This window comes from Bos taurus, chromosome 17 (assembly GCF_002263795.3).
Source record: "Bos taurus isolate L1 Dominette 01449 registration number 42190680 breed Hereford chromosome 17, ARS-UCD2.0, whole genome shotgun sequence".
NCBI lineage: Eukaryota > Metazoa > Chordata > Mammalia > Artiodactyla > Bovidae > Bos > Bos taurus.
The window spans coordinates 63,673,739-63,699,553 of NC_037344.1; the positions used below are offsets into that span (position 1 = coordinate 63,673,739).

At 48.0% G+C, this 25,815-nt stretch overlaps 2 protein-coding genes across 12 annotated transcripts in view; one reads left to right on the forward strand and one right to left on the reverse strand.

The window, feature by feature from the left end:
- The window catches only part of UBE3B (ubiquitin protein ligase E3B), a 46,453-nt gene extending 23,505 nt beyond the window's left edge, over nt 1-22,948 (reverse strand). The window contains exons 1-16 of one of the 9 annotated variants that reach the window (XM_015475464.3): nt 22,813-22,948; nt 21,303-21,446; nt 18,803-18,979; nt 17,405-17,586; nt 16,770-16,890; nt 14,956-15,015; nt 14,071-14,175; nt 12,455-12,551; nt 10,745-10,830; nt 9,792-9,874; nt 8,528-8,633; nt 8,133-8,253; nt 6,973-7,150; nt 6,371-6,534; nt 5,069-5,236; nt 101-272 (exon numbers count right to left, since the gene is read on the reverse strand). In XM_015475464.3, coding sequence (XP_015330950.1) covers nt 101-272; nt 5,069-5,236; nt 6,371-6,534; nt 6,973-7,150; nt 8,133-8,253; nt 8,528-8,633; nt 9,792-9,874; nt 10,745-10,830; nt 12,455-12,551; nt 14,071-14,175; nt 14,956-15,015; nt 16,770-16,890; nt 17,405-17,565 — 1,622 coding nt within the window. In that variant the 5' untranslated portion in view covers nt 17,566-17,586; nt 18,803-18,979; nt 21,303-21,446; nt 22,813-22,948. Of the gene's footprint in view, nt 1-100; nt 273-5,068; nt 5,237-6,370; nt 6,535-6,972; nt 7,151-8,132; nt 8,254-8,527; nt 8,634-9,791; nt 9,875-10,744; nt 10,831-12,454; nt 12,552-14,070; nt 14,176-14,955; nt 15,016-16,769; nt 16,891-17,404; nt 17,587-18,802; nt 18,980-21,302; nt 21,447-22,797 lie in introns of those variants that run through there. The other 8 variants (XM_005217809.5, XM_059875965.1, XM_024977189.2 and 5 more) reach the window with 8 other exon arrangements.
- A 339-nt stretch (nt 22,949-23,287) lies between these two features.
- The window catches only part of KCTD10 (potassium channel tetramerization domain containing 10), a 29,350-nt gene continuing 26,822 nt past the window's right edge, over nt 23,288-25,815 (forward strand). Inside the window, exons 1-2 of one of the 3 annotated variants that reach the window (XM_005217910.5) lie at nt 23,288-23,328; nt 24,237-24,345. Coding sequence is in view for 2 of the 3 variants with exons in the window: in XM_005217909.4 (XP_005217966.1) it covers nt 23,326-23,328 (3 nt within the window). In the remaining variant the exon portion in view is untranslated. 3 annotated transcript variants of the gene reach the window in all.

Here is a 25,815-nt window from a genome sequence, read left to right on the forward strand (position 1 = left end):
GAGGTAATCCCTCAGCAATGGCTTCCTTGCTGACACTGTAGTTGGGTCTCTCCACTCCACGTTCGGGGAAAGGAACTCAGCCCCACAGTGGTCAACCTACGTGATGAGGTGCCGGGAACAGTCACAGAACAGCATCAGCATGGCCAGAAGCTGCTTAGACTCCTCCGTGTCATTGTTGAGGCACTCCAAGAAGAGCTTCAGCCCTCCGTGGGGCCCCAGCTCACAGATAAATGCCCACAGTTTGGGCAGCAGGTCATCGAGGTAAGTGAGACCTGAAAAAGGAGACAGAAACCGAAGCTTCAGGTGGGGCTCCACCTGGTCCCTTATTTCTCCTCCACTCCAGGAAAGCAAAACGCTTAAACTTATCAATCCGTGTGACAGAAAGAAAATGCCATTACAAAGAAAAGCATCATGAGAACAATGTTGCCCATGAGAACAATGATAAGAGCAGCTAAGAGTCAATGGGTGCTTAGTTACTATGTATCAGATACCATTCTGAATACTCAGGCACTACTTCCTTTTACCTTGTGAAACCCATATTGCCCTTTTATAAGGCAGGGAACTGAAGCCCAGAGAGATTGAGTTAATTGGCCCCAAATCACACAGCCAGTAAGTGTCAGACCCAAGAATAGAACCCAGATCTACCTGACTCAAAGTTTATGTTTTTCTTTTTTAAGATTTTTTGATGTGGACCATTTGAAAAGTAACGAATTTATTACAACACTGCTTCCATTGTATGTTTCGGTTTTTTGGCCATGAGGCACTTGGGATCTTAGCTGCCCAACCAGGACTGAGCCCACACCCCTGCACTGCGAGGTGAAGTCTTAACCACTGGACCACCAGGGACGCCCCCTCAGTGTTTATGTTTTATTTCAGGGATTAGCAATTTTTTTGTGGAAAAGGCCAGAGAGCAGTTTTAGATTTTTAGTCTGGACCAGTCTCCGTCAAAACTACTCAACGCTACTATCGCAGAACAGAAGCAGCCACAGGCAATAGGTAAAGAAACGGATGTAGCTGTGTTCCAACAAAACTTTACTTACAAAAGTGTGAGCTGATTTGGCCCACGCGCCATAGTTTGCTGATCCTTGTTTTAAAATATCTTGTAGGCTTATCCACATTGAGCAGCGCTTTGTCTCATCCACTTCTATTATTCTATCTCTTAGAAATGGGAAAGCAGTGAACGACCACTGCAGAGATACTTTGAAGCATCATACAAAAATTCACCATGGGTGAAAGAATGAAACTAGACTACGATCTTATACCGTACACAAAAATAAACTCAAAATGGATTAAAGAATTGAATATAAGATCTGAAACCATGAAACTTCTAGAAGAAATCATTTAAGTTGCTTGACAAGGGTCTCAGAAAAAACAAAGCCAATGAAAATAAAAATCAGCAGGTGGGACTAGAGCAAACTAAAAAGCTTCTGCACAGCAAAAGAATCGTCCACAAAATGAAAAGGCAATCTAAGGGATGGAAGAAAATACTTGTAATCATATACCTGATCAGGGGTTAATATCCAAATTATATGAAGAACTCATGAAACACACCAAAAAAACCCCCAAGCCATCTGCTTAAAAAGCGGTCAGAGGATCTGAGCACATTTTTCCGGAAAAGACATACAAACAGGTACACGTAAAGGTGCTCAACGTTACTCGTCATCAGGGAAATGCAAACCAAACCACGGTAAGAGATCACCTTACACCTGTCAGCACGGCTATCTTCAAAAAGACAAGAACTAACTAGTGCTGGTGAGGATGTGGAGAAAAGAGAACCCTTGTGCACCGTTGGTGGGACTGTAAATTGGTGCAGTCATCATGGAAATCAGTATGGAGATTCCTCAAAAAAAAAAAGAAAATACAATTACCGTATGATTCCAACAATTCTACTTCTGCATATTCATTCATTGGAAGAAAACAAAAACACTGATTTGGAAAGACACATGCATCCCCATGTTCACAGGAGCATTGTTTACAATAGCCAAGGTAAGGACACAACCTAAGTATCCATCAGTGTGTACACACACACACACACAGGAATACTATTCAGTCATAAAAAAAGGACGGTCATCTTGCCACCTGTAACAACAAGGATGGACCCTGAGGACAACTGTACTGTATGATCTCATTTATATGTGAGAACTAAAAACAAACAGACACAGAACAGATGAGTGGTTGCTGGGGAAGGGGGAGGGCGGTCGGGGGAAGGTAAGCAAAATGGGGGAAGAGGATCAAAAACGACAAACTTCCCTGGGGGTCCATGGCTAGGACTCCGTGCTCCCAGTGCAGGCGCCCTGGGTCAATGCCTGGTCAGGGAACTAGATCCCACGTGTCACAACTAAAGATCCTGCATGCCACAGCTAAGGCCTGGCACAGCCAAATAAGTAAATAAAACATATTTTTAAAGAAGGACATACTCCAAGTTCTAAAATAAATAAACCATGGGGATGTAAAGCACAGCATGGGGACCACAGTTAACAATATATATACTGCAGTTTTGAAAGCTGCCAAGAGGGTGGATCTTGAAAGTCCTTATCACAGGAAAAAAAAAAGAAAAAAAATTTTTTTAACAATGTATGGTGACAAATGTTAACTAGCCTGTGTGGATCATTTCGCAACGTGTACAAATACCAAACGATTATGCTGCGCACCTGAAACGAAGATAATGCTGCATGTCAACTATTAAAACTCAGCTTAAAAAAAAGAAAGAAACGGGATAAGTAGTTAACACTGCAGAGATGACAGGTGTACTTCTACAGGGCAAACATACTCATTTACAGCATGATGTACCAATTCACTGCGGCTGCCTCCTGAGCAGCTTGGACAGAAACAGGGACGCCGTGGTCTGGAAGCCGTGTCAGAGGGGCAGCATGTGGCTCTAGGACCAATACACGAACGTGAGGGGCACAAACAGAGACCTTCTGTAGACTGAGAGCAGGAAAACTGCAGCATTTTTAAAACCACTATGTAACTTTCTATCATTCGTGTACAGTGTTGTGTACAGCCAAACTGACAGAATGAATACTACACAGACTTTAGTTTATCTTTTTTAAATTAGCCATGTGGCACAACCTGTGGGATTTGTAGTTCCTCATCCAGGGACTGGACCCGGTTCCCAGCAATGAAAGCACTGAGTTCTAACCACTGGACTGCCAGGGAATTCCCTAAAATCATGTATTCTCTGCTTGCCCAGGAAACTTCTTTTGGATGCTCTCACTGGGACAATGGGGTCTGTTTACTCTGGTTATCTTAAAAAATTGGACACAGGCTACAACCTCAAAATCTGACTCAGTATGCTTCCCGGACTCTCCCACTGGGTGCTGGGATGCCAGTTCATCTGTGCCCCCTCCTTTGCACTCAGGAAAGCGGCCCTCAGCCCCAGGCCTTTCACCCGCCCCTCTGCTCAACCCCCGAGCAGCACATTCGCATGCTGGCTTGGCATCTCCACTGCGGGTCCAGCAGGCACCCTAAACTCATCACAGCCCAAGAGAACTCTAGATGCCCCTTGATCTCACCTCACTTCCCCAGATCCAATCTACCCGTGAGACCTGTCGATTCCACCTCTAAAACACACCATAATCCTCCCACTTTCATCCCCAATGGCCCAATGATTCTCAACCAGGAATGATTTGCCCCAGAAGGGGCACTGGACAATGCTGGGAGACACGTATGGTTGTCATGAGTGGGGAAGAGGGGCTACTGGACCCTGTAGGTAAGGTGCCAGGGGCAGCTGAACATCCTCCAATGGATAGGACCACCTTCACAACACACAACTGTCTGGCCCCAAATGTGCTCTGGTCCAAGTCAACAACGTCTCTCATCACTCTGACTGTCACAGCGCCCTTCATTATAGCAAATGTATTTACCTCTTGCTTATTATTGTCTTCACACTACTAGAATGCAACACTTTTGGGAACACAGATCTTGGCTGTCTTATTCCCTCTTGTGTCTTCAATGCCCAACACTCACAGGCTCTATAAATATTTGAAGATGAGTAAGTAAGTGATGACAGAAGATGAGATGGTTGGATGGCATCACCGACTCAATGGACACGAGTCTGAGCAAACTCTGGGAAAGAGTGAAGGACAGGGAAGCCTGTCCATGAGGTCACAGAGTCAGACACGACTGAGCGACTGAACAACAACACAAGGTAAGAGTGAAAGACAGAAGCAGCAGCAATTTGATTCAAAAAAATGTAAAAAGCAACAGAGAAATTCTTGACCCTTTATGCAGTCAGCAGCTTCAAGGCTTACATTTTGTCCTCACAATACCAACCATACGAACAATTCTCGCACTGCAACTTCCAAGCCCTGATGCCCAATTCTCTGCTCACAGTGAGGACTTTCTTCCCTGCTCAGCTAAAAAGGAAAATGTCGGGCACACCCATGAAATGAGGTCTCCTGCAGCCAATAAAAATGAGAGTTTAACAACAAGGACCTACGGTAGAGCACAGGGAACTCTGCTCAATGTTTAGTGGCAGCCTGGATGGGAGGGGAGTCCGGGGAGAATGGATACATGTACATGTATGGCTGAGTCCCTTTTATTGTCCACCTGAAGCTAACACAACATTGTTAATTGGCTATACCCCAATACAAAATTAAAAGTTTAAAAAAAGTGAGGTTTTAAAGAATTCTGAGACAAAATGCTTATAATGTGATTAACAGAAAGGGGAAAAAAACTATACATTTCAATCTAAATACATATATATGTAACACACTCAGGACCAAATGGTTACCTACAGACTGTGGGATTAAGAGTGGTTTAAATTTTCTTTTCTCTGTTTCTTGTCTTTTCTAGTTTTCTCTTCATTAAAAAAAAATTAACTTTTTTAGAAAGCCAGTTGTACTTCATAATGGAAATAAAAGCCAGGTCTCAGGAACAAACTAGAAGTGCTAGGCCTAGGATGAACTCGAGCTATAGCTGAGGTGGGCCAATCTCTAAGAAGAACAGCAAAGACACCCTTCTTCAACATGATTTCTGAGTCAAGGAAGCCAGGAGAGAATCAACATCTTAGAGAACTGGTCTGGCAGATGTGAGCGAGGGCAAAGGCCGCCCTGGGACCCCGGACCTGTGAGGACCTGCAGCCGGATCTGGGTGAGAGTCGCCAGCGAAGTCTGGTAGAGGACGCAGACCCTGCAGACCTTCTGCGCCTCCGTGGAGTCCACACGCTTGCCCCCGACGGGCCTCAGTATGTTGCGGACTGACGCTGACTTCTGAAACGCTCGCTTTAGGAGAGCTGCCGGCGAGAGGAGAGGGAGCATGTGAGTAGGAGCTCAGCCATCTGCCCAACGCCTCCCCAGAAAAGGGAAGGGCGTTTCAGTAGAGCTCCAAACTTCCAGCCGGAGCCAGACAGGGAGGCTCTCCTGTGATTCGAATCCTCTCTTTGGGGTAAATCAGAAAAGCAGTGACAACAGGTTTTTGGGAGAACACAAAGACCTCTTCAGAATAGGAGACTCTTCAGAACAAGCAGAACGTATCGATTCAGTTTGTGGATTCCTTTACTGTAACCACTTAACTTTAGAACCCACAAAGGTAAAATCTGAGGACTCTACTAGGGGAAGGGGGGAGAAGTGTGGGGCCTGGCTGATTCCCAACGTGCTGTGCTTTCAGAGGCAAGTAGCAGCATCAACTTCAAGTACACATATTCAGTTTGGGGTTGCACTCGTTTACACCTTCCCATTTATATCCTGCTGAAGGTACAAGCCCGTGCTCACTGATGGCTACAACATGGAACTCTGCAATACGCTGGGCGGCAGGAGAAAAGCCACACTGAACCCCACAATCTGCCACAGGCAGGTAAGCCCTCCAAATTATGTGCCAGAAGCACTGCCTTCATTTTACCAGCATGGGCTATGAGAAACCTTTCCATGGGACCCGCTTCCATGGATCCTGCAAGGGGGACACTGAGGTGGCAGCCTGCCCAGTGACCACTGTCCCTATATTAGGAATTCCACAGGGGAGGTTATCTTTTATGACTAGAAACTCAGAAAAGCTCTACCTCCCTTAAGAAATCAGTCCTCCTCCTTCTTTCTACTAATGAGAATAAGAAAAGGTCCATAAATTCCTTCTCATTTCTGGCTATTAGAAATTCAAAGCCAAAAATAGAAACTTCCAGCCGAATGGAAGCTCAGAAATGAGTGCAGCCACCCTCATGGACCATCTATGGATGCTCAGGACACTCGACCTTGATTTTGTTCACAGTTATTCCCTAGCCCTTGTTTTCTCTCCCTAAGGATTTTCTCTCACTGTTCTGTTAGACTTAAGCCATCTCAAATCTTCAAGAGAGAGGACAGAGGTCATGTGACAGAGGGGACTCCCAGGCACCCAGGGCCATTGAGGAGCTGGACTTGGGGCAGGCGGAGCCACTCACTCTTCACGGGCAGCACGTTCTGCGGGGAGGCCGGCGGCGCGTGGGCCGGCTCCTGGGTCTCCAGCAGCTTCTTGCTCAGGATGTCGCTGAAGAAGACCCGGATAAGAGGCACCCCCCACAGGAACTGCAGCTGCTTGGTGATCAAGGGCATGGACTCATTGAGGCTGGGCGAGAGCAGGAGAGGGGGCATGTCAACCCCACCTGATAGGAGGCCATCTGGAGGGGTGGCTGGGAACTGCCCCTCGGCACGGCAAATAGGACCCTAAGAGAGGTGTGGGGTCCCCAAACTGCCGCCGAGGCCCGGGTGCAGTGGCACCGATCTCCTCCTCAGCTTGTGCTCCACCCAGGCTTCCTTTGCTGGGGCAGCCCCACGGCTCTCCCCAGGCCCCATGGGTCTCAGTCACCTCCCAGCCACCCTCGACCTGTTCGCTCTTCATCCTGATTCCATCCTGTTCACCACCCCGTCGACGAAAGCTGCCTGATGCCTAGTGCGCCGTCGTCTTCATAGCTGGCCCACCAATCTCGACGAGAGGCGGGGGCAGTGGTGGGAGGCAGGCAGGAGAAAGAGACAAGACAGGCAGGGCTCTGCCTCCAGGACTCACCCGTAGTCCACGGACTGGGAGAACCAGCCGAGGACGGGGTGCCAGTGGGTCAGGTTGGACTTCTTCTGGGACACGTACTTCTGACAGTAGCAGAGCATCTGGGTGAGCAGACTCACGAAGCCGTCTGTCTCCTCCTCTAACACCCTGGGGCTGAGGGAGCCCAACTGTAGGAGGTTGCCTGCAAAGAGAGAAGGTGGAGTGCGATGGGCCGGGGCCAACATGCTTCCTCGCCTCCCAGCCCTGCTCCCTGCCCCGGGCCCAGGCACCCATGTCCATGGGCAGGAATAAAGTCCCTGGAGAGGGACCTGTGGTGCTGGGGCTGCAGCACAGGTCAGGGCTCAGAAACAGGCCGATCCGGCCTCCAGTCCAGGCTCTGCTGCAGGCAAGCTGGCCGACCCTCAACCCACCTCTCGAGTCTGCTTCCTCCTCTGCAACATTGGAACAAGGATCCCCTATCTTGATGTGAGGATTATTTGAAGTAACAAGCAAAAGGCCAGATTTTTAAGTGAGCATAACACTTCATTATACTAGTATTCTAAAATCAAGGGTCAACACAAAGAATGATCTTCTGAAGAAGATCTGAAAGTCCTGGAAAACCACTGTTATTTAGTGTTCACTGAAGTTACTTAATGTCTTACTCTTACCATCGACTCCTTTAAAATGTAGCCCTAAGAACCTTTTTATATTTCCTCTAACCCTTTTTTCCCCCTCTAATTTCTAATTCCTCTATTTCCTCTAATGAGGCAAACAGAATTCTGCTGTTTTAAACTCTCCTATCCACAAACCCTTTCCTCATCTAAATGAAAATGTAAAATAAATGCTAGACTCCATTCTGGTCTAAGCCCCACCCATTGTGCTCTCTGCTCTCCTGAGCTGAGAATTCTCCAGGAACTCACACGTTTCCATTTTTCTCTGGCTGCCAGGAAGCAAAAGGGCTGAAATGTAACATTCACTTACGGTCACTCGCCTGGTCTGCCATGCTGATACATTTTCCATGTGACTTTCAATTTTATGTATCTAGTTTAACTATTCACCTTTTACTGCAAGCACTTCCAGCTTGTACTAAAAACAGCTCGTGGTCTCCAGAATGGTGGAAAGCAAAACCCCTGGGCTTTTGCCCATGCCCAGGACACCATCAAATTCTGACCGTGGGTACTCACCCATGAGACAAAGCGTATGGCATCCTTCCAAGCTTTCACACACATCACGGCATCGATCTTCATCTCTTAAAAATGCGATGAATTTACGGAGCATGTCATGAGATTCTAAAACAGTGAGGCGCTGCGAACAATCGCAGACTGTTAAAGTGGAGGCTGACAGGAGGAATTTCCCACCAGAGTGTGAACCCCGTCACCTGCAGACCACCCCCTGGCTGCCAAACATGTTCTCCATCACCAGGGAGAAAACAAAGATGAGACCCCTTTTCTTTGGGCTTCCAGCCTGAGTATGTCTACGGTGGCTACTGATTTTGGAGAAACGTCAGGAGAAGAGGCTAAAATTTCTATTCTAAGGACAAAGGCAAAAATGGGATTGCGGGAGTGCAGAGCCCACTGACCTCGGGGGTCACAGTGCTGAGATGAGTCACGAGGGCGGGCACGGACACGATGTGGATGAGGAACGGCCGGATTAGATTGTCTGAAAATTGTGCAGCAAGCACGGGGCTAGACACAGACAGATCACCTCACTCAAGAGGACTGTACTGCAAACCTGGAACAGAAGAACAATCCCACCAACACCCCCAAATCCCCTGAAGGTATGCTTCACAGGACTTCAAGGAAGACTGGATGTGAAATGGGCCCATCCCCTGGGGGAAGGGCTGAATCAGTGATGGCTTATGATGAAGCTATGAAAAAATCAATTCACTGAAGTTTTACTGACATCAGAGAATCCTCACTCTTTAACTGACTTAAAAAGAGCAGGATAAGAAACTATATACATGGGAGAGGAGGAGGGAGTAGTGACAGGAAAGGAAACAGAGAGGGGCTCCTGGGCTGCCAGCGCTGTGATGCTGACATGGGTGTGTTTGCTGCTAAGTCACCAACAGGGCTTCCCGTGGCTCAGGGGTAAAGAACTCGTCTGCCATCGCAGGAGAGGTAGGTTCAATCCCTGGGTCGGGAAGATTCCCTGGAGAAGGAAATGGCAACCTACTCCAGTTATTCCTGCCTGGGAAATCCCACGGACAGAGGAGCCTGGCGGGTTACAATCTGTGGGGTCACAAAGAGTTGGATACAACTTACGTGACAGAGCATGCAAACAATTTTAATGAGAATAAATAAAAGTATTGATTCCATGCAAAGATGGCAATTTTAGATACAGTGGTTTAAATAAAATATATCATTAATCTCCCCTTTCTTTTGACTTTTTACATAGAGTTCTCATCAGATAGAGCAGGCTTGTCCAACCAAACCTCCTGTGATGATGGAAATATTCCTTAAGTTGTACTGTCAATATGGTTTTCACTAGTCACCTGTGGTCTCTGAGCCACCTGAAATGTGGCTAATGAAATCAAGGAACTGAATTCTTAATTGTATTTAATTTTAATACATTTCCATTTGAAAGAGTCCCATGTGGCTAATGGTTTCTAGACCAGCTTGGCAAACTGTTGCCCACAGGTCAAAATCTGCCCACTGCTGATTTTTGTAAATAGAGTTTCTTGGGAACACACAGCCATCTCCATCTGTGGCTGCCTGGCTACAGTGGCAGAGCAGCTGTGACAGAAGATCTGAAAACACTCGCTAGCTGGCCTTCTTCAAAAGGAGTCTGCAAGAGAAGGTGCCTTCAGAAGCACACCAGCCCCTCAGCTACAGCTCCCTACTTACCGCATCGCTAGGGAAAAGGCGGCCGTTAAAGTGCCTTTGGATAGACAAGGCCGGGGTCTCGCCAGGCCACGGGTTAGCAGGATCTGAAAAGAACATCGTAACTGGTCGGGGTGATGCCAACTTTATATTCACGTGTACGTAAAAAAGGTACAACGAGTGCTTCAGATTAAAAAAAAAACGTATTAGGATGTTTCTAAAAAAATGAAAGAAAACTAATGGGTATGGAGGTCCGTTGTCCCACTCTACTTTAAGTATTACACCTAAGTTTTTAATAATAATAGCTAAAAAAAATTAACAGCTGATAGAAAGAATACCAGATTTAAGATCGCAACTATTTTAGAAGCATTTCGGAGTTAGGGTGTGAAGCAGAAGCTGCCACTGAGAGGAGCTGTGGAGAATCCACCCTGGGCCGCCATGGCGCTTCGCAGGGCTGTCATGAGGAGAAAAGGAAACCCAACTAGATGAGAGCCCACCGCAGCCCCAGGTGGAAGGATGGACTCAATCCACGTCACTTCTCAAACTCCGGAATTCCAAAGTACTTTTAAACACTGATGAGACAGATTTCTGACAATTCCCTGGATATGCGAACTGGCCTGATAACACGCAGGGTGGACCAAAGGCTGCTGGAGGACGTGGGACGAGAAAGACAGTCCTAGGCGCTGACCAAGAAGGAGCCTGACGGGGCGCGTCCTGAGGCCTCCTGCCCGAGCTCAAGCTTCAAGTGACTGGACTGTCCTTACAACTAACAGGTAAACACAACAAAGGGATCCCAGCCACTGTCCCCTTTTTACACAAACCCTGAGGCGGGGGAGGGCGGAGAGGGCGCTGGGCTGTAAGCCCTTCCTGCACAAACTACTGCTCTGAGGCGGGCGGCAGATATGCCAAAACCAGAGGTAAAACCCAAGTTGAGGTATTGGAGAATGAAGCCACACGTCAAGAATGAAGTCACAGACCTGCAGAACAGGGTAGAATCCACGCTGGTTGAGATGGCCCATTATGTTTGCACAGATGTGGTTCAGGGCTGGTCGAAGACTCTCACCTGAATGAAGGAAAAAAGTCTGAGAAAGAAAAAAAAAAAAAAACTAACCTCTGACCGTCACGTGAACTGTTTATGTCCCCAGGCTCCGGGCCGTAAGGAAACCAGAGCTCCTCTGGCTTGCCTTTCTGCTCCCCTTGGGCCTGGTATCAGAAGAGATGCGGTATTTTCAGGATTCTCCCTCCTGCAAAGCCTGGTTCAAGGGTCACCTCTTAAGAGAAGGGTCCTATCGGTTTCCAGAAGCACCGTCCTCGGCCTCCAAGCTCCTGCAGCACCTTTTCTACGTCCCTCCGAGGGCCTGGCACTTTGTACCCACTGCGGCAACCTCCGCTTCCCACTGGGACACAAGGTCCCTGGCAGGGCCCAAAACACAACACGTTTTAAATGCTTCTTCCCCGACCGCCCCCCCACCCAGAGTCCAGGATCAGGCCCCAGAGAATCCCTCCTTCCTGGCCTGCAGCCTTGGCACAACAGTTTCCTCTGCTTCAAAGTTCTGTCCGTCCTCTGCGCACCCTACCTCTCCCTCCAGCTCTCAGCTCAGACACCGCTTCTTCAGGAAAGCCTGAGCCCCACACAAGGCAGGGCCTCTCACCCCACTGTACCTCGCTTCTCCTGGGCTCCTCCTTCCAAGCGCCACCTGCCACACTGGTGTCGTGACCTGTACATACTCACATACATCACTCATACAGTCACACATATTCATATAAATATATATATATGTACACATTGTCGTTCACTCACTAAGTCACGTCTGACTCTTATAGCCTCATGGACTGCAGTCCACAGGGCTCCTCTGTCCATGGGATTCTCCAGGCAAGAATACTGGAGTGGGTTGCCACTTCCTTCTCCAAGAGATCTTCCCGACCCAGGGATCAAACTCAGATCTCCTGCACCGGCAGGTGGATTCTTTACTACTGAGCCACCAGGGAAGCCCCATACTCTCTCTAACATCTGTCTCCTCTCCGGCCCCCAGACTCAAGTGTGTTGAGGAGGGGTGGGCGCACAGAGTTCAGCCCTAAAGCCCCTGGAGGACAGTGACCTTTCCCACAACTCTGGTGCCTGCTCAGCACCTTGCACAGAGTACGCTATGATGAATGGATGAACGACATGAATGTATAAAACACGTGAGGCTGAGTTTAGGATTCAGGGACAGAGGCAGTTTTATGGGCAAAGCAGAATTATCTTATGAGCTTTTAGTGTTTTTAGGCTGCGTTGTACAGCATGCAGGATCTTAGTTCTCCAGAGAACCCACGACCCCAGCATTGGAAGCATGGAGTCTTAACCACTGGACCACCAGAGAAGTCCCTAAAATAGAATTATTTGCTGCTGAACATCCTCCATGTGAAGCGACGAGGCTTAAGTGAATATGATTGCCTGGAGGCTGTGATGCTCTGGGCGCTGTTAACAAGTGAGCTCAGAGGGACCGTGCCTTCTCTCGATACTGAGCGTGTTCTAGACACCGTGGGGCAGCGGGATGGGACACGCCAAGGCCATCTCCATGCGTGTGGTTCCAGGCCCCTCCCTGAGGCTCATGGCGGCAAAAACACTTCTTGAAAAGGTCCCCCAAACTCCCAAACTCTCTATGGAAATGCGACTTGGGGAAGACTTTGAAGTGAGTCTCACCGACCTTTTCCCCGGAGAATTTTCCACGTTGACGTGTCCGTGAAGGTGACAAGCATCGTGAGGTACAGGGTGATGAGTTTGGAGTCTTGCAAAATTTCCGGCTATAAACAACAGAGTGAGACTGAGACATGCGCCCTCCAGCCCAAGGCAGCAAAATAATCCATTTACAACGTTTCTGACTGCAGACAAACGAGTCGGGATTCTAAGCTTTTATTCTTTTTCTCTCGAGGAGTCACTGCTTCAGGAGTTAAATGATGGGGATTTTGGCACATGAGGGCTTGACCACAGAACCTGAAAGACTCTTAAGACTGGTGAATTGAGAATTCTTAGAAAACAAGATGAGCAGCGCTGGCTTGCTTACATGTACGCGTTTAGTACTTAACACGTGTGTGCGTGTACACTGCAGCCACAGAGAAGAAATGCAATCGAACAGAACAAGGACAGTGAGCGCAGACTTCTGGCTTTACCACTTACTAGCTGTGTGATCTTGGGCAAGTTTCCTAACCTCTCTGTACTTCCTCCCCTGTTGACTGGAGACAGTAACGCTGCTTCTTCCATTGGGTTGTTATGAGACACAAATGGATTAATGTATATAAAGCACTAGGAAGAGCACCTGGCACACAGATCACACTAGGTAATACTGGCTATTCCTATGATGATGACTATAATTTATGCTTTCTCCTGGGTCAAGGCTGAGAGAGCCATTCGCGAGCGCCTTCAGAGAGACGTCTGGGAATGGATCACTGGGGGCTCTGGCAACATTTGCTCCATAACTCAGTCACCAGCAGGGTCCACGCCAAGCCTCTGCCCCTGAAACGTCTAGCCTCCACACGAGCGAAGTGGAAATGGCCGCTGTTGGCACACACACACACCCTGCCCGCCTTCCTGAAACACAAGGGAGGGCACTGGACCAGGCGGGGCTGAGGGCGGCACTCCATCTGTCTTGCCACCGTGCCCAGGGCAGGGTTGAGGGCAGGATCCCACTGGACCTTTACGAGTCCGGCCAGATCTCTGAACTGGTGTGTGGAGGGGAGCCCTCCCTTTTCCCTTTGGTCAGGACACAGTAAGGACGTAAGGCCCAGAACCACTGGCCACCGTGATTACAGCAGGAGAGGCCGAGGGGATTCCCAAAGGGAGCACAGAGGACAGCAGTGAAGAGATGGCAACTCCAGCAGCCCCTGGCTCGTCATCCCCAGCTGCCTCTTACAGAAAGACTCTACAACAAGATGTCCTCTTCCTTCCGTAGCTCGTGTGTATTACCAGCTGCACTCATGTCGGATGTCTGCACTGGTCACAGGGGCCTGACTCACATGACAATGTCAACTCTAGAGTATCCACTACATCAAAAGGACAGAAGGGAAAACAACAGATTCCTGGCATCAAGACTGTGGTGAGACCAGGTCAATATTCAAAACTTTGTGCATGAAAAAGGCGCTCAGGCTGATAACAGCATCTCACTCACTCTCTCCAGGGACAGGGCTCCAGTAATTCATTACTAGACTCCAGCTGGGAGATCACACAGGTAGTAACATCTATGAGTGAGTCACGAGGACTCCGAAAGCACACCCTGCAGCCCGCACGTGCAAAGGACAGGCTTACAGTCTTGTTTTTATTTTTTACCTTGAGCTGCTCAAGAAACTCACAGCAATACCACAGGATGTCTTTGATCTGTTTAATCCATAGGAGAGTGAGATCCTTGGAAAGAGCCAGGGACACGTACCACACCTGCAGGCAGGAAAAAAAGAGGAACGTAATGGCCAGTTACACGATTAAATGACATATATTTCAGAGACTGGAATGGGATCAAACAGCCAGGTCTAGAGTCAGACGAGGTGGGGGATGAATGGATAAATAAGCAGCGAGTAGGATTTCTTCTGGGCTTCCCTGGTGGCTCAACAGTAAAGAATCCACCCGCCCATACAGGAGACACTGGTTCAATTGCTGGGTTGGAAGATGCCCTGGAGAAGGCAATGGCAACCCACTGCAGTATTCTTGCCTGGGAAATCCCATGGACAGAAGAGCCTGGCAGACTACAGTCCATAGGGTTGCAAAAGAGTCAGACACGACTGAGGGACTAAACAACAACAGGACTCATTTTAACACTAAACTCAAAGGTAAACAGCCTGGTAAGGGGATTTGCCGTCCTGAGTAAGAGGCAAGGGCTAAACACAGCTTCTTGGATAACGCAGAGACTGAGGAAATCAACTGTACTTTGTTAGTATTTCTGATCCATTACTTATTTGCGTGTGGATGTGAACATATGCCAACCCACTCCAGTATTCTTGCCTGGAGAATCCCATGGACAGAGGAGCCTGGTGGGCTACAGTCCATAGGATCGCAGAGTCAAACACGACCGAAGCAACTTAGCACATGCGCACACCCACATGAACATAAGCAGACCCATACACAATAGTCAGAACATTCAAGGGGAACTTTCAGAGCCAAGCAGGCCGGCTTGTGGGGTGGTGGGAGACTTTTTGGCACCCCCCTACCAACCCCACTCACCTTGGGTTCATTCTCAGCTTCCATGCTGCTCAGGATACAGCGACACAACTTCTCAAATCTCTGCAGAGAGGCATAATGGGGGTTATACATTCCCACAATGAACAGAGACATCAGGCAGCCTCACATGTTCCCTTGGTGTGGCATGCCAAATGACTCACGTGGGGACCCTATTTAATTCCAACTGGCAGATGTGGAGACCCTATTTAATTCCAACTGGTAGATGTGGAGACCGAGGATATCAGAAAGATTGAGGAAAGGTTCTCCAACGGGTGGCCTGCAGGCAGGAGGAGCCCTGGGTGTGTTCTAGAGTAGGGGTCCTTTTGGAAAACAAGATCAGCCTGGCAAACTGGGCCTGGAGTCCCGCAGACCAGCAGCTGTTTCTCCTCAACCGCGCTCAGCCATTTGCCGTTTTGTAAGCGCCATGCATGCGGACTTTTGCCTCACAAGCTGTCATATCATCACTTGTATCTTGAAACGCAAAAGCAAGAAAAGTGGAAACTGGAGCCCGGGTCACACTCTGGCTCTGCCAACCCTGGGTCCACCCTTAGAAGCGGTGCGGCCCCGGCGGCCCCCGGCCACGCTAAGTTGCGGTCTCCTCCTCTGTTCACTGGGGAGCCCTTTCCTCCCCACCGACTGTCCCCACCTGAGTGACTGGGCTCAGTGCCAGCGTCCTCCTCTCCCCTCTGCTGGGCTATGGCACCCATTCTGTTTCTTTCGGGAACCCCAGTACCCAGAAGAGGGTCTGGTGCAACGAGACGCTTAGCTGCGATGGATGCCTGACCCTGGGAACACAGAGGACTCCCCAGTGGGATCCTTACAACTGTCACAGATAACTAGCTCCTTCCTTGGAACCCTACTTTCTAGGCTGATGGTTCTAACTCCAAAGGTACAACTAGCATGGTTTGTTTGGTGTGCAGGATTTTAGAAGAAATTTCAAATTAGCTGCCAACCAGGCTTCCCTGGTGGCTCAGACAGTAAAGAATCCATCTGCCAAGGCAGGAGACTTGGGTTTGATTCCTGGGGTCAGGAAAAGCCCCTGGAGAAGGGAATGGCAACCCACTCCAGTATTCTTGCCTGGGAAATCCCATGGGCAGAGGAGCTTTGTGGCCTATAGTCCATGGGGTCGCAAAGAGTTGGACATGAGTGAGTTTCACTTTTTTTCAAATTAGAAAACAGTAGCAAAGATCTCTAGCATCTCTTTAAAAAATACCAGAGTATCAGTCTCCCAACGGCTGGAGCCAAGGGATGGCTGCTCCTTTGGTTGGTCATGGCACAGCCTACCTCTCCCTCCGATGCCCTCACCACCATCTGTCAGTTACCATGAATTATGATCTGTACTGTGCTGTAACTCATGAACAGCTTCTCTCACTCATCTGCTGACCTGTCTGGCTTCTATACACATCTGAGGACAACTGCTTACAGGAGTTACCATGAAATCAATCGTGATGAGGGCCTTCCCTGGCCATCCTGTGGTTGAGACTCTGTGCTTTCACTGCAGGGGGCACAGGTTTGATCCCTGGTCAGGGAAATAAGATCCCACATGCCACATGGCCAAATAAATAAATGGTAAAAAATAAACAAACAAGCAAAAAAAATCCCCCAAATTTCTTTATTGAAAAAAAAAATGATGATGATTCTCAGCACTGGGTATAATCCCTACAAAACAGCTTCCAAGAAAACAAAAGGGGCAGGACCTGGGGGTAACACAACCTGACTCACAGAGCTGCTGTAAGGAACACGAGTTAATATTTATCAAATACTTATAAAAGGATCTGACGCATAGGAAGCATGACGTGTGTTTGCTGTTATTTTACCTCATTATCCTCTTTAATTCTGAACAAGAACAGCAGTTTCCTGGCAATCTTAAAAATACAAAGTGCGCTTCTTTTACTGGACCCAGAGTCTTCTGCTTTAAAAAACTCATCAATCTCTCTCCTAGGGAGGGAAGGGTAAAAAACAAAGATTTTTTTAGTTAGGAGCTCATAGCAGCTAGAAGGCTATTCAAGAACTCTAAGAAAATACCAACTGGTTCTTTTCCCCCCTATTTATTGGGAATAAAAGTGAACGTGCTGGGACTTCCCTGGTGGCCCAGTGGTTAGCAATCTGCCTGCCAACACAGGGGACACGGGTTCAGTCGCTGGTGTAAGACGACCCCACATGCCCCAGAGTAACTAAGCCCCTGTGCCCTAAGTACTGAGCCCACACTCTGGAGGCTGCAAGCTGCACCACTGAAGCCCATGTGCCTGCAGTCCGTCCTCTGTAACAGGAGAAGGCACCACCAGAAGAGGCCGTCTCATCACAATGGGAGGGCAGCTCCCGCTCGCCACAACCAGAGAAAAGCTGGCGTGCAGCAACAAAGACCGGCATGGCCAAAACGAATATATTTTTTTAAGCTGCAGAAAACAACATTAAAAAACAAAAAAATGTGCTGAGGATTCCTGCCCCCCACCTGATTTCTCTTTGCAGCCGACGCCGACAGAGAAAGCTCCGTATGTGGGCCTGAATCTCCACAGCCGCCCGTTCTCGTTCCTTCTGCACCAGCCTTTCCTCTCGAGCCTGACGGGCTCTGTCGATGAACCAAGCTCTTGAGGTCTGAGAAACGGTGAACATGTTTGCAAACTTGCGCAAAGTCTGCAAGGAAAACAGCCAGTGGCTGATGTCAGTCATGATACAAAAAACACTCATGGAAAGGGGCTTAGGAGCAAAGGGCAGAAAGCCCTGGCACCCTCCCCAGGGGCTAATAGCTCTCCTGGCACGAGTCCCAACTTCCTATCGGCTCCTTTCATGCAACTCCCCAGACCAGCGACGCTTTCTCCTATACTAAATAATTACATTTTCTTAAGAGAAGGAACACAGAGCCTGGCATAGGGTTCAGGCTCAGTAATCGTTTAATGAATAAACAAAGCATGAATCGATTCCATCTATAAAGCTCTAATTCAAACCAGGCATCCTCTAAGTCAAAGGTCCCTGGATATTTCACTGAACAGTCAGCTTTTATTTTGCCGAGTAAAGACTGGAGGGCAAAACATTAAACATAATTATTTACTGTTACCATCATTTTATTCATTTATTCACTCAACAAATACTTACTGATACCTACTTTGTGCCCAGCACAAAAGAAGCCTTTCATTTTTTTTAAAGGCCAATTAAACATAAAGAAAGCCAAAGGTACATGATTCCAGAGTGTGAGATGATCCATTACATTGAATGTGTTTGGTTCTAAGCACAACTTATCCTGCTGTCCTTACTATTCCCATTCGGCCAAGGGCTTATGAAGATGTTAGAGCAGAGATGCCCGCATCCATAGACTGGCATTCTTGGACAGAGGCTCTCAATTAGCCATTATAGTGTCATCTAAATCACCAGTAACTGTCTTTTCCCAAAAGGATGGTTGTGGCTATCAGCCTAGAGCACACAGTACTGGTCCATGGAGCCTCTCACACTGAGATAATGGCTTTACATGCTTCAAAACTTTGTCCTTTTATGCAAAATAATCAGCCTAGCTGACACAGGCACTGAAATGAATTATTCAGAAATTCAGACTTCTAGAAAACCATCTTTTTACCAAGTTACCTCACTCGAAGCCATGCTCACGTGAAAACATCCAGGATAAAAAGGGTCACGTGAGGCTCCTCCCCAAGGGACCTGTGTGACCCCTGTTCAACGCTGATCCACAGCTGGTAAACAAGGCTTTGCCAACATGCCGGTCTCTCATCAGTAATTCTCAAGACAAACATGGAGACAGTCCCTCCTGGAGTGTGTGTGGCGGGGGGTGCCGGGGGAGCAGTAGAGGGAGCCTCTAACCAATATTAAGACAGGAGGTTGCATGCAGACTGTGACTAAGTACCTGTAATTCGATCTTGAAACTTTCACCTGATGCCAGGAGGGAGTGTGAGAAGACAGGCAATAGAGTCTTCTCACCTGAGGACCTGCTGGTGACGCAGAAATGTCAGGTAATCATTAGTGATCTTACACAGGACTCACGGCTAAGGGCGGCTTCTCACTTCAGAGGAGCTTGTCTTTTCTGGCAAAAGAAAAAAAATCCAGATTTCGGATTGAGTTTTATAGGCAGGGCATCATCTTATCTTCGTCACGGGAAAAAAAGTAATAAAAACAGGGCCTCTGGTTTAAAAAAAAAAAAAAAACCACCCATGTCCTCTTTAATTAATTAATATCAGATCTAAATGGCACACGTATCTCCCCAGCCCTCAGTTTCAAGGAAGCAGGTTGAGAATAAGCCCAAAGAAGTTGCTGAATTAGAGCTGTAGGCTTTATGATGGCAACCAAGAAAGAATAACACAGGGAATGGAATGTTTAAAAGCCATTGCAAATTATGTTTAGCATTTTTAGCAAACTGGAAAAATGTTTATGCTTAAGAAATGAAAAAGGGGCTGGCCGTGAACCAATACCCTCATTGAGTTCAGGCTCACACTGCTTGTCACACAATAGTCCAATAAGTCAAGAGACCACTGCTGGGGCAGGGAACAGCGACTTTATTTGAGAAGACAGCAAACCGAGATGATGGTGGACTCATGTCCCAAAGAACCATCTTGCCTGAGTTAGAATTCAGGCTTCTTTTATACTAAAAAGGGAGGCAATAAAGTCAAACATTTCTTGGTTCCGGTCAGCCTCCAGAGGGGATGTGTTCATGTCTTCCTCCCTGCAGTCATTCATGGGTAGGCCTGGTCAGGATATTTCCTGTGAGCTAAACAAAGGTATTTTAGCTTAAGGCTCATTAGCTGGGAGGCAGAGTTCCCAAAGAGGGGCCACTGAGTATAATTTAGGCTTATATGCGACATCCCTTTAGGGATTAACTTGTAATAGAATACAAAAGATTCTTCCCTATGACCCCAATTCCATCAAGAAAAAGTCCTGTGGACAGGTAGATACAAAACTGGGGAAAAAACAGGAATGCTTGTTTTAACCAGTGAATATAACAAAAAAGAAGCACGCTCACAGACATAAAGAACAAGTGGTTGCCCGTGGGGCCAGGGAAGGAGAAAAGGGTAAGGCACTAAGAGGTACGAACTGGAAGGTTTGAAATAAGCTGCAGGAGCTTTCCTGGTGGTCTGGTGGTTAAGAATCAGCCTCGCAATGCAGGGGACAGGGGTTCGATCCCTGGTCTGGGAAGATCCCACATGCCGAGGGACAACTAAGCCCGTGTTCCACAGCTACTGAGCCTGCATTCTAGAACCTGAGCTCTGCAACAAGAGAACCCACAGCAATGAGAAGCCCGCACGCCACTAGAGAGTAGCTGTTACTCGCCCCAACTAAAGAAAGCCCACATGCAGCAACAAAGCCTAGTGCAACAACAGAAAACAAAACAAGCTGCAGGGATATTTTGTACAACATGGGGGAATGTAGCCAATATTTTACAACTGCAAATGGAGGACAACCTTGAAAACCTGAGTCACCATATACTGCACCCCTGTAACCTACATGTATTATACATCACCTATATTTCAATTAAAGAAGAATGGTTGCTTTGAGGTAGTGGGACTGTGCGACACTTTGCTTCCCTAACTGGTCTGTTTTCTTGAATTCTCCACAGAAGGCATGTGGTCAGGCGACATGGCACTGTGAGAGGCACGAGTGTTTTGGAGTCAGGCAGAGCAGGAGCGAGCCATAGCTGTGCCGTGTACTGCGGGGATACAGCTCTGAGCCATCCTGTCTTGTCCGTTAATCAGCTTAGAGGCTGATCATAAGGACTGAGATGATGACATCAAGCACCCGTCGAAGTGGCTGACAGGGCGCATAGTCAATAAGTCTGACGTATTATTTTTATACACACAGATCTGCCTTTTAAAAACTCTTTACTAGAGGCCCTTAACTGTACAGGCACTCTGGGTCTGTGGATAGGAAAGAATGGTCACCTGTTAAAAGAGTTTTTTCTATCACCAGTCCTGTCACCTGGGCTATGAACCCTTGGGCTTGGGCCCTGTTTAGACTGGGTGACAGCCTCAAGCCTCTCAGAGCTGCAAACAAACCTGCCCAAGCCATGAGCACGTGGTATACTCTTCCCTTAACATGGAGACAGTCTCTCTCGGGGGGCAGGGGAAAGATGGGGAGGGAGAAGAAGAGAGAGCTTTTCCCGACAGAAAAATGGGAGGCTGCATGTAAACTGTGACTAAGCACCCGTGAGGCTATCTCAAAACTTCCCTTCTCCCGGGGGCTCTTCTTGAGCTCACCAACCCCTGGGCAACGCTGTATGCTGGTTTGTTTACACCACGTAATGGTCCATACTTTGCAGTTTTTCAAATCCTTTCTTCTTCACTTCTTCTAGCTGCATAATATCTATTACAGTTCATCAATCAAATAAAAACACATCAGAAGTATTTGTGAGGTACTCTGCTAAATGCCCTGGATGATCAAAGAAAAGGCTGTGTATAGCAGAGAAAGACCTGGATCAAAGCAGCCTTTGGGTTTTTTCAGTTCTGATTCTTTCTCATTTGGTCAAGTTCCTTATCCTCTGTACGCCTCAATTTCCTTTTCTGTAAATTGAAGTTTGGGATTTTCCTGGAGCTCAGATGGTAAAGAATCTGCCTGCAACGCAGGAGACCCGAGTTCGATCCCTGGGTCAGAAAGATCCCCTGAGAAAGAAATGGCTATCCATTCCAGTATTCTTGCCTGCAGAATTCCATGGACAGAGGAGTCTGGTGGGCTACAGTCCACGGGGTCACAAAGAGTCGGACATGACTGAGCAACTGACATACACACAGGTAGCCCAGGTTAGACCACTAGTAAGGGACAGAGCCAAGGTTTTAATAGAGTTAGGACCCTACTTCTACAGTTCCATAAGAGATTCAGTCTTTTCTGGATGAGGTCAACGTCATGGAGAACTATGAAAGAGCCTGACAGTCCAGGGAGGGTCATCCCAAAGTGAAGCACCATAAATACCAACTGCTGTCTGAGGCCCACAGAATTCTCCACTCATGGTGGGAACAGCTGGGCAGCCAGGTTGAACGACCATCACCATTGGTTAAGTATGGACCATGGGTCAAATACTATACAGATATTTAATCACCTCTGACTTTTCAACAGCTCTATCAGGTCTCAATAGCCTAATTTTCTTAAGAATAAGCAATAGGACTTAGATTATTAACGATAACAGCTATCACTATCATTTATTGAAGGCTATAACCTATATAGGTGCATGCTACCACCTTCCCACAGAGAAAACGATATTCAGAGAGGGACATTACTTGTCATAGTTCACAAGGCTCCTGATTTTGAACTCATCTCCAACTCCAAAACAATTACTTATTTCAAGTGAAACAGAGAAGACCCAGGGACGCCCCCATTCACAGAAGGCAAAGTCAAGAATGCTAGACTGCCCGTGGGGCCAAGATAGAGTCAGATTACTACCAGCTTTTTCTTTACTGTTATTATTCACTTCAGCTGTTTTTATTGAGAGCCGTCAGGCATCGTACTAAAACTTGAGTCACACGAGATCCTCCATTTGACAGGAGCTAGTTACTCCATTTTACAGAGTTGGAAACTGAGGCACAGAGAAGGGAGGGAATTCATTCAAGGTTATAAAGAATCGGTTGGAACTCCGGTACGGATGACTTCTGAGGCCCGGCGTCTGTCCTCGGCATCAATCACAATAACAATTTTTTTTCATCCAGCACAAGTCTGTTTATAAAGGCCTATTGCCTCTTTTTATCTCAGTAGCTCCGGAAATAAAAAGGCCACGGAGAAACGTCCCCTGAAGCCCAAAAACCAGCCCCCAGCACCTGCAACCCCGACCAGGCGAAGCAGGGACCCGGCCCTAGGGCTAACTCCCTCCCAGACCCCGATCCCACCACCCGGAGAACCCACAACCCTGTTCCCACTCGCTACCCACAGGCCGTAGACCTTTATCTGCTCGAGGCCCCGGCGCTCGGGATCGAGGCCGCAGTTATCACCGCTTCAGCCCAATACCCCCGAGTTCTGCCAGACCCGGGGCAGCGGCCGAGGCCCGACCGTCATCTTGCCCCGGGGTGTTCACTCTGAGAGTTCCGTCGGAAAACAACAACCAGTTCCGGAAACGACACTTCCGAAGAGCTTATTCGTCCGGATGGGAAAACCTCCCTGCATCTTGTAATTTATGGGAGCTGCAAAAGCGGAGCATTCAGGAGAGGGATAAACGTCTGGCCCAGCCGAGAAGAGACGCAACCCATTCTAACTAGGGAGCTTGGAAGAAAATTGGTCTCTATCTAGTAGTAGTACGACGGACCCTTTAGGAAGGTGTCCTCTGCGGGGCGGAAGTGAGGTGCAGACAGCGGAAGTCCCCGCCCCGGCCCCGCCTCCGCCCGCGGCTCACGCGAGCTGGGTGTTTCCTGTCTCTTTCAGTCCGGGTTTGGAGACTCCGGCTTCCTCCGGCTTTTCATGGTAAGGAGGGCGTTGCCCGCGGACTAGGGGCTGCAGAGCCGCTTGAGAGAGCCGGTCAGAGGCAGAATAGAGAGGGCAGAGACCGAGAGGAAGGGGTGCGACGATGGACTGTCGCGATAGGGGAGAGGAGGTTGGGAGGTTGGATGGGGGGCGAGGTTGGGGGTGGGGGAAGGGCTCTGGGCGGAGAATTGTGCCTCTGTTGTAGGGTGGGGGGCTTATCCCTGGCTCTTGGGGACGCGGGAAAGGGTATTTGGGCTTGGGGAGTAGATATGTACTTGAGTAAGTTGTGGGGGGTGGGTGGTAGTGGTGAGCCGGGCCACCTCTTAAGACTTGAGTGCTGGTTAGAAATGAGAATTGGTGATTGCAAAGAGAACAAAGAGATGTCATTGAAAGTGGACTTTTGGGGTGGAAAATGAGGAAAATAGGAAGGATTGTGAAGGTGGATGTGTAGGTGACCAGAGAGCCAAGTGAGATTGCTTGGAGCGGGGCGTTTGGGGTTTTTGGAAGTTGTGCTAGAGTCTCTGGGTTTCGGGGAAGTGGGCAAGGTGCGTCTGAGTATTCGGGCCAGTGGCGTGGAGAAAAGAAACGAGAAGGAGCATGTGGGAGGGCGTGGATTAGATGCTGGGAACTCCGCGGAGGGATGCCAGGGGCCTCAGGTCAGGATACTTTAGCCACGGAGTTCAGCACCTTAACTGGTGCCCGGGTACGTATCTGGTCAACTTCCGTCGAGACCGGGGTGGCCACACCTAAGAAGCTCGGGGTGTCTCACCCTCTCATCACCTATCTGTGGGAATGTTTCTCTGTGCTTGGAATCCTTCAGGGCTTTGCTGTTTGGCTTTGTCCCTGAGTGGGAATGACCAAACTTCAGCCCAGACCCTTTTTTTTTTTCTTCACTTGTTTGCCCGGAGTCTCTTCCCTGAAAAGTGCAGTCTTAGGGAACACCAGTCCCAAGGCCAATATGGAAGAAGAAATGACTCTACCTGTATCTGACTTTGAACTACTCCATTTCTGTGCCAAGTAAGTTCCACCCTAAGGGAAGGCGGCACTGAAGCAGTGGTTCTCAAACTGTGGTCCCCAGACCCGCAGCATCACCTGGGAACTTGTTAGAAATGGCCAAGTTTTCAAACCCTACCGGACTACTGAGTTAATCTGGGGGTAAGGCCCAGCAAGCCCTGCAAACGATTAAAGTCATGATTTCTTGATTTGGGCTGTTACGAGAAGTGCATGAGAGTGGGAGTCAGAGGACCCTAATAGTTGTGATACTTAAATTTTCCCTTTGAAAATGGGATTAATGATGACGTTTTTCTCACTAGACTGTTGAAAGAAATAGGACAATGGTCTGTGTGCTCAACACTGGAAGAGTAAGTAATTTGACAGAACACTTGGAAGTAGCAGTGGCTGTCCTGTAGGTTTTAGATACCAGATAATGCTACAGTTTTGTGGCTGGTTGAATTTAGTTGATTTGAAATGGAACAGACTTTTTTGAATTGCAGAAGTGCCCAGAGTTGGGAAGTTTTATAATTAGCCTCAAGGCAATGAACCCTTAGATCTAGTTAGTTAAAGGAACACCTGAGCTTTGTGGCTGCACATTAGAATCACCCTGAAGAGCTTTGTAAACACTAGTTTCTGAGTTTCCACACCTTTCTTTCCACACCTTTCCACAATTTGATTAATTGTTTTGGGCTGAAGCCAACTCTCAGCACATCTAAGAGCACCCAGGTGATTCCAGTACTGCCAGGGCTAGGACCCTCTGGTCTTAAGGATAGCTTGAGGAGCAGAAGGAAAAGGACACTCTTTTTTTTTTTAAACATTTATTCCTTGAGCATTATTCTGAAGATTTTGACTTTAACTTCATGTTACGAGTAAGGAAACTGAGAGGCTTCCCTGGTGATCCATTGGCTAAGACTCCGTGCTCCCAATGCATGAGGCCTGGGTTTGATCCCTGGTCTCGGGAACTAGATCCCACATGCCGCAACTAGAGATTCTGTATGCCACAGTGGTCAAAGATCCCACGTATCACAGCTAAGACCCGGCTCAGCCGAATAAATCAATAAATACCCTTATCAGATCCTCCCAGGTAGAACCCATAGTTTAAAAAAAAAAGTTAAGAAACTGAGACTTGGTGTGTCTAAGCGTCACACAGAACTGCAGTCCAAGTTTGCTAAACTCACGTCCAAACCTTCCACGTACACGTCTCCTCCAACACACAACAAGGAACATAGTTCTGCAGAGAGATGGTAGAGAACACTTCGGAGGTTGAGGGATTCAGTATCTTTTTCCTATTGTACTTACTTGCCTGGATTTCTTTTCAAGTCAAGGGCTTTCCCCCACGGCTGATATGTTTTTTATTTTTTTTAAGCTAGTGTACAGTTATTTCCTCTCTGTGTGTGGCCTGAAGCTGTGAATCAGAGGCCTGCTTTTGTTTCTGATTTGGCTTGTTTTTATGTATGGTCTAGAATTCATAGGGCCCATGGAGCCAGAGGAGGG